This window comes from Momordica charantia (assembly GCF_013281855.1).
Source record: "Momordica charantia cultivar OHB3-1 chromosome 11 unlocalized genomic scaffold, Mcharantia_2.0 BLBB01000011.1, whole genome shotgun sequence".
Lineage (NCBI taxonomy): Eukaryota > Viridiplantae > Streptophyta > Magnoliopsida > Cucurbitales > Cucurbitaceae > Momordica > Momordica charantia.
In genome coordinates, this window is record NW_028275159.1 from 11,773,369 (window position 1) to 11,781,697 (window position 8,329).

The 8,329-nt window shown below is 37.0% G+C and overlaps 1 protein-coding gene and 1 non-coding gene across 10 annotated transcripts; one reads left to right on the forward strand and one right to left on the reverse strand.

Annotated features, from left to right (window-relative positions):
* Positions 1-1,988: 1,988 nt before the first annotated feature.
* LOC111013496 (protein BYPASS1-LIKE) lies at positions 1,989-7,397 on the reverse strand. 9 transcript variants are annotated; one of them, XR_015788857.1, is made up of 5 exons: positions 5,924-7,396; positions 5,424-5,447; positions 4,968-5,294; positions 3,695-3,736; positions 1,989-3,580 (listed from the first exon to the last, which is right to left on the reverse strand). It is a non-coding gene; the product is annotated as a protein BYPASS1-LIKE (transcript). The 9 variants fall into 9 exon arrangements; XR_015788856.1 differs by having other exon boundaries at positions 3,678-3,736; XR_015788855.1 differs by having other exon boundaries at positions 1,989-3,273; positions 3,452-3,580; positions 3,678-5,294.
* LOC111013495 (uncharacterized) lies at positions 2,163-3,551 on the forward strand. Its single transcript, XM_022287942.2, has one exon. The coding sequence runs from the start codon at positions 2,163-2,165 to the stop codon at positions 3,549-3,551; it is 1,389 nt and encodes a 462-aa protein (XP_022143634.2).
* Positions 7,398-8,329: the final 932 nt, after the last annotated feature.

Below are 8,329 nucleotides of genomic sequence, written 5' to 3' on the forward strand. Positions count from 1 at the left end.
ACAAGTAATATAAAAGAAAAAGTAATTAATAAATATTTAGGATAATTGTTTACTAAAATACATAAAACCAACCAATACATCAAGGATGAAATTGAGAATTTTAACTCACTAAAGACCAAATTACTTCTAATGTTGATCATCAAATTTGATATTACTATTTTATATATTTATTACACGTTGATTGACATAACACAACACACAATTATCCGAACGGGGATAAAATGACTCCATCGAAGTATACATTTTATATTTAAAAAATAACAAAAATCAAAAATGGAAAAAATTGTTGTCATTCCCCTCCCTTGGAACCACTCAAAACCGTCCACCTGAACTGATAAAAGTCGTGAATTCGAATCCCTACCGCAACATGGTCTCGTCGCTATTATAATATATACCCAAATACATTTGAGAATTACATTATAAACCGAGTTGATAAATTGATTGTATGATATATACCAATATATCAAAAGTAGAAACTCAGCCAACTTTAACCAAATCGTCCATTATTGATATTATGTGTTTTTTTCCGACAGCAACTAGCTGTTCACAACGGCTAGTGGTAACGAAAAAAAAAAGCAACCCGTCGATTGAGCCATACTATTTCACGAGGCGATTGGCTACGACGATGAGCTACGACGTCGGCCGGCTACAATGGCAGTAGATTCGATATTGGTTTCTTCCTTGGCGACTTCACCTCATTGTTGTTTAAAAGAGGGATGAAGGATTTTTGTAGGGCAAATGATTTCTATGGCAAATATGGGAAAGAGGGAGAAAAGAGGGATGAGAAATTTTTTTTTTCCACAAATGTCAAATAACAAATATGGAGAGGAGGAAAAAATGAGGAGAAAATTTATATTGCCATGGCTATGAAAAGTTTTTTTTTTTTTTTTCCATAATTGAAATCAGTATTTTCTTTCCATTTTTATTTTTTCCTTGAATATTTAATATTGAAGGATAAATTTTTAAATTTAATGCTTTTACGAATTTCAAACCTTGAGTCACTAGACAAAATTATAAAATTTTTTTTTTTAGACATTTTTGTGATATCTGTTTAATAGAGAGTTCATCTATGTGTTACCTCTTCTTTTGTACATAAAAATGAAGCAAAGTGGAACATGATCCAATTATATAATTTTCACATGAGAAAAAATATATGGTTGGATTAGTTTGTATCATTAGAGACAGACATGAAAATAATAAAAGTGACTTCCAATTAATCATCTTTTAATTTATTTAATCTTAAAACTACTTGAATGTTAATTACATAATTGACTAAGAAAAAGGTTTTCTTCAAGTTTGAGAATTCTAAAGCCATTCCTCGAAAAAAGAAAAAAAAAAGGTATTTAGCTTCGTAAATTAGGATAATTATCTCATCTCACTTTTGTTGTTAAGTGTAATCAAAATGCTACCAATACGAACTAAACTCAGCAGTAATTAATACTTATAGGTTATAAGTTCGAATCTCCCACCTCTACTTGATGTACTAAAAAAGGCATAAACGAAATGCTATTGTGACATGGCACGCAAGGTAAATATTAGTAGTCGATTAATCAATTCATTTGCCCTAACGCATTTATCAACCACTTGATCAACCTATCTAGTCATTATAAAATCTTTAAATTAACAAATAAAAACTTCACCATTTTCAAATAAATTAACATTTGCAATTTTTGCAATAATTGAAAGGTCGATGCACCCCTTATGTTGCTGATGTCAAACTCATAGACATATAGAAATGTCTGACATATCGATGAAAATTTTGATACCTACCCTTATGTTGCTGATGTCAAATACACATATAGAAATATCGATAGAAATTCAATACCTAATCAAGACTAAATTTAGAATCCAACTAAAAAGAAAATAGGATGAGAAAAAAAAGGTGGGATTTAAGTATTCAAAGCATCAACAGAGCTGTGGCTTCCCTCCAAGGCAAAAGAAGAAAGCAACCAACATCATCTTCATCATAGTATAGTATATTTGAAAAGTAAAGAATAAGCACTTTATTCAAAATCCATCAGATTCAAGCAAGTTATTACAGTGATTTTATATTGAGCAAAAGCATGGCTTTGCTTGTTACCCCCTGCTTTCTCCCTTCCTATAACAGCCTTTGTCCTAAGCCAATTCAATTCAACTTTCAAATCAACTTCAAATCAATGCCAATGGGGTTAGATTTTGAGCTAAAGATCAGCCCAAGCTCCTCCTTCTCAAACTTTGAGCTCCAATTGGCCAGAGGAACTCCCAGTCCTTTCTGGTCTAATGAAACCAATTCCATGTTCATTCTCACTGCCAAACTCACAGGTTTTTCAAGAGAAGACATTGGGATAACTATTAATGGAACCGGTACTCGGATCGAGATCGGTTGGGGGCAACCTGTTCAGAGAATGGAGATTACGAGATGGATGTACAAGAAAGAAACAGAGACGAGGAGGTTCAAGAAGATCTTTCGGATTCCGGATGGGGTGGTTTTGGACGAGATCAAGGCGACGTATAATGACGAAGAATCGATCTTGAAGATTGTGATGCCCAAATTGGTGGATGGGATCCTCGGGGTAGGGATTGAAGAGGTGAAGGAGCAAGACGTTGGCGAAGATGCATTGGAATCTCAGGATTCTGAAGCTGAGGAGATTCCTGAAGTAACTGAAGGGTTTGAAACTGGCAGAGAGACCAAATTCGTAGAAGATGCTGCTAATGGAGTATTTGAAGGAGCAAATGCCACGCCTGAGCCATCTCCTAAGAGAGAATATCTTGCAGAAACAACGCAAGAAGAGACCGAGAAGCTGAAGGGCGACGAGATGGAACATATTGATGGAGTTTCCAATCACTACTCTGAAAGTGAAAAATCAGAGAAACTAACAACGGAAATTGCCGAGGCCCCCAAAAGATGGGACAACGGAGGGATAGTTGACAGCGAAATCATCATCCCCAAGGTTAGAAGTGTGAAAGGAATAGAATTGGATGAAGGAACATCGAAAGGAACAGCCAATCATCAAAAGGAAAAGGGAGAGCCCAATTCTGAAGCACATAATGGCAGTATAGCAACCATGACAAATAAACAACCAGATATCAAAATACAATCACAAGCTGCAGTTGATAGAGACACAAAAGTACCAGACAAACCAGAGCTTTCGCAGCCAAATGGAAAGATTCAAGCAGAACATAAAATTGTTGAGCAACAGGGGAATAAGGAAACATATAGAAGTGCCTGGGAATCGAAAGAATTTGAAACCAATAACGAACCTGAATATATAGCAAGTCCGTATTTGCAAAGCCCTGAACACGAGCATGAAGAAAAAGGAGTTAATCAGCAAGGAAAAAGTTTTCAAACACAAGATGAAATCAAAGAAGCAAGAGAAGAAAGCGGGTCACCGCAGAGAGAGAAACATGAACAATCCACAAAAGAGGCAAAACAAGAGAAAATTCAAGATTCAAAACAGTTTAAGATGCGTACTCCAATCATCATTGCAGGGTCAGCTCTACTTGCATCCCTTGCAATTGTAGTGTTTAACTTTGTGAGAAGTAAGAAACGTGAGAAAAATATGAGAGGCTAAAAATGCTGAAGCAGCAGCAGAAGACACTTCTAGAAGAAATAAAGACTAATCACAATGTACTCAAAATATAATGTGAATGCGATCACAATAATGAAAATAGACTGTTGCTGATAATATTAATAGCACCACTTGGAAGTTGGAACCTTCAAATGGTTGGTACACTCTACAGGCTAGCGTCAAACTGCCTGTCATAATAGCAACTGCATTAATTACAAACTTAAAAAGAGAGAAGTTAGTTGGAAAAGAAAAGACAATCAAGAACTTTTGGCATTAAAACCCTGAAGCTAACGACAGCTAAGCAATTATTGTAGGAGGGACCACAGATTTATAAGGTTCTCCAATTTTTATGGTACCCATCTACCCAAAATATGCATTATTGATCGTACGATCAGCCATATCTTTCACTTGATACAGAATAAAATGGTCAGATTCTGCCAAAGCGCTGTAATTCAAAATCCGGGTAGTAAAGTTTAGGCGGTAACAATTATGAACCAAGTCTCCATAGATCCAAACTTGATATGAAAATTTGACCAAGAATCATACAGCTAAGCAAGTTCTGAAATATGATGCCCTTCGTCTTTTCTCATTTCTCCTAAACAACTGTAACTTTGCCCATGTTGTATAGAGGATACTGAAGACTATCAAGTGTAGCCCATATATAAAAATAGTAGTTAATATTTTAAATAGTACTACTGTTTATTTTCAAGTTTTGATTGAGAAAGTTTAATCTTCAGAGCACTAATTTCATGTAATGCGAAGGCAAAGTTCATTTCATACAGAACCAATAATTGAAAACCTCAATTTTGCCACTTGAAAATTGAACCTTTGGTTAAAATAAAAGGGAAAAATGAAGAAAGACAGTTAAGACTTGACACCAAACTGTAATTTCCAAAATTTTAAGGTAATGTTAGTATCAAGGAAAAAACCTAAAGAATCAGAACATAAAGTTATTTATCTAATGTAGAAGGGCTAACATGTAACATTAAATTCAACATTGAAATAAAGATCGGGAGAGATGAATGTCCTTGGAAGCTATGGAATGTCAAATGCGCAAAAGAAAAGTCAATTGTAGAAAATCATCAAAACACCCCTGTTGTTTCTCTAATACAAGTACAACCCTCTTCTTAAAAATAAATGTCAAAACATGGTCAAGGGCACATTTTTCTAAGTCAACAACAAGGAGCTTGACCAAAAAATAAAATATTAGGTCAATTCTTTGCAAGTTGCAAAATGAATACAAACCCTTTTGAATGACCTGACAATGGTCATAATGCATGAACACCATGGACTTCATAATAAACTAGTCTATTGTCAGAATTTTAAACATCATGGGTAGAAGTAAAACTCCAATGTAAAAAACAGAAGGACCAACTTAGTTTCGCAGGAAAAAAGGGGCAAAATCCAAAGCAAGTTTACCATCTGAGATTTCCATTCATTGGTGTAAGGTCCGGAAAAAGAACTGTAAAGCTTGTGTTCCAGCGGCGAAGCATCAGAATCAGAATCGACTTAGCCTCAGGGCGCTCGCTTCTTCTGCTAACATAAATATTTTTTTACACAACATGGATGCAGAAACCGAGGTCAATTTCATACTCCCCTTGATCCTTCCTCCCAACCATGGGTCAATGCACCCACTTCCCCAAACCCAGATTCGAATTTCGCTATGTTCCTTTCTTCTTATCAACCCACAGATGCCCAACATACATGGCCACAGAAAGTTAACCATTCCTATGCTTTATCTTCATCCTTCATGAATTAAATAAATAAGTAAAAGTAAAAACTTTGGTACTTTTCAAAAGAAATGTAATGCGATGGAGACAGAGAGAGTGTGTGTGTGGCCTCCCATTTGTCAAATTCACAGAAGCAGGGAATTACCGCGTACAATTTTGAATGGATTCCCTGCAAAATGGAAGAAGGGGAAAGAGTTTTACATAAAATGTAATCCAGAAGTCAAAAGAAAGGGGGAACAAATGGAACTCATTATATATATGCAGAGCACTTAAAAATCATATCCAAACATTGGCCGTTGGGAAACCATTTCGTTTTTCTTAATCAATCAAACAATCACTGCAGAGGATGTCAAATCTTGAATTAATTGTATCAAGATCAAAAGAGTAGTGCGCAAAATTTGATCAAAAGATATATATCCCTACCCCAACACAAATTGTATTTACCGAGTAATAAATATCACAGAGAACAGCTACATCAACGAAGATGTACGTAGACACAAAATGGATTGTACAAGCACCATCCCCAAACCCACCCAAAAAAGAAAAGGAAAAAAAAAAGTAAGCAATTGAGGAATGTCAGAGTCCATTCCGTATCTAATTTCCTTGCACAATACACACTGATTAATACAAAGAAACTCCTCTTACCCTTTTGTTTATTTTACTCACTTTTCACAATTCTCGAAGCCAACTTTGAAGATGTCCTGTAATCTGCAAGAATCTGATAATTTCTATTCAGGGGTATTTCCTCGCCCTAAACAATCAAGCCCCTCAGTTCTTGAGCGTACAATTCGATGGAACACCTCTCTAATCTGCCGTTCCAGAGGATCCAAGCCAACCTTCATAGTTTGACAAATCTGGGACAGCTCCTGCACTCTTTCCCTCACCTCTTCTTCCTTATCATTCGCCAATGGAAACTGTGCAGTATCGGCCAATTCATTCATAATTTGCGCAAATTTATCGATCTGATGAATCTCCTTCAACAATCCACAAGAATTTCTTCTTTCCCGCCTTCTGGACTCATCTAAAATCCGATCGTGAAGGGAAAGCATAGGCGCCGCCCATGGGAACTGCCGGGGCACCGAAAAATGAACATGTAAACCGCGGTCCTGGCACGGAATCGCCGCCACCAGAGTCCACGTTACAAACAACAAAACCATGTTCATCGTAAAAATAGGGACCGCAAGGCCATTGGTAGCCACCATCTCATTCGCTCTCGGAGCGGTCAAATTGCCCCCAATTGCCTGAAGCTGCCTCGCCGCAGACCACGAACGCGAAACGCTCCATGAAAGCGACCGGAAATGCCCCAAAGCCCTACGGTCTCTGGTACCATTATTGCGTCCGAAAGAACGGTTTCTCTGAGCAAGAGCCGGAGAATTGGCATCATTCTCATCGAGCATTGCAATTGCTAAATCAATCAGAGCCTTCTTCGCGCGGCGAAATTGGCCTTCACCGAGCGACTTCTTGTCGCCGCAATTATCCAAAGCACTAAGCACAATCTCCAACAACTTCTGCCACTGCCTCAGCTGCTCGATTCCATCTCTAATCACATTACAAACATCAAGCGCCTTGACGCTGCGCTCCAAGTAATCCGCAACCATCCTATCCATCGGCGGTCTACAAATTGCCGATTTACGCCCAAACAAAATCGCTTTAAACTCCTCCTGACAGCAAATGAAAGCATCCAAAAGCTTCCTAATCCACGAGAGCGTCAGAAGCTCATCGCCAGAAGCCGTCGACAAGTCCTGGAACCGCTCAGCGACCTGCTTCTGGAACGAATCGAGCTCCGAATCGAACGGCACGCCCTCGTGGGAGCCGCCCTCCATGGAATGAACCTGATCACGCCGGAGACTGAAAATCGAACGCCCAATGCTGGTTAACGGCGACGAAGAACCCTGGAAATCGGTGGCAGGCATTGTCAACATCAACAGGAAGAGCTACAAATTGGATGGAAACAGCAAAATCAACAGCAGAATCCGAATCAGAGGACGAGAAATTGGAGTTCGAGAGAATCGGAAGAAGGAAGCTGAGAGAAGAACATAGAGAGAGAAACAAACAAGAAAAATGGAGGATTTAGAGAGAGAAATGGGAGTGGTGGAGAACCCTAACGGAGCCGGAGGATTTTATTGGGGGAACAACGGACCGCGTATTTACGGTTGTTGGAAATTGGAAAAACTGGAAATGTCCAAAAAGGCCAGAAAATTAAACGCCATACATTAAAAAATATAATAAATAAACTAAACCAATTTTTTTATTTTTCGACTCCAACTTTTTATTTTTATCTTTTTTATCCTCATCTTTAGGCTTTCTTTCCAAACTTTCTATTTTACTCCTTCCACTTTCTATAAAAAGTATTGTTTTTATCTTTGCTGATAATTTTTTTATTAATCATTTATCAGAAAATTTAAATCTATTTTTAAACGTGTATATGTATTTATTGAATGGATAAATAATGTCCGATGTCAAGTTTTTTCTTGAATAGGATATTAAAAAATTTAATGACGGTGAACAAAATAAAATTTCTTCTTAATTTAAACTTTGAAAACTCTAAAATATAATAATTGAAAGTCTAAATACTAAAATATGTCAGATCCGAACATAATTTAATAGATTAAAGTACCTATATCCCATCAAAAAATTGTGAGTTTAAACTTTATATAGAAAATCAGAATTTTTTCATATAAATTTTTTACCGATCTAGTAAAAAAAAAGCGAGAAATATATAGATTGGATTTCAAATAATTTTGAATTAATTATTTTTTTTCAATTTTCAATTTTTGACTTTATATAGAAAATCATTTTGGTAATGTTATTGCTTTTCATATAAATTGTTTACAAATTTAATAGAGAAACGTGTTTTGTTTATATATATGATTGTCGGGCCCTCTCCTCGTTCTGCCCGCTAGCGTATTAGGTAGGATGGCTGTCTTCGGGTTTTGCCTGCCCTTTCTCATAAAGAATTCTGGTTTGGCCCGAGAAAGCGCTGGCAACAACAGAAAGGGAGAGGTCCATGTAGCTGCTGCGCCCGCCCCCTTCTTAGTCAATGGGGCAGCA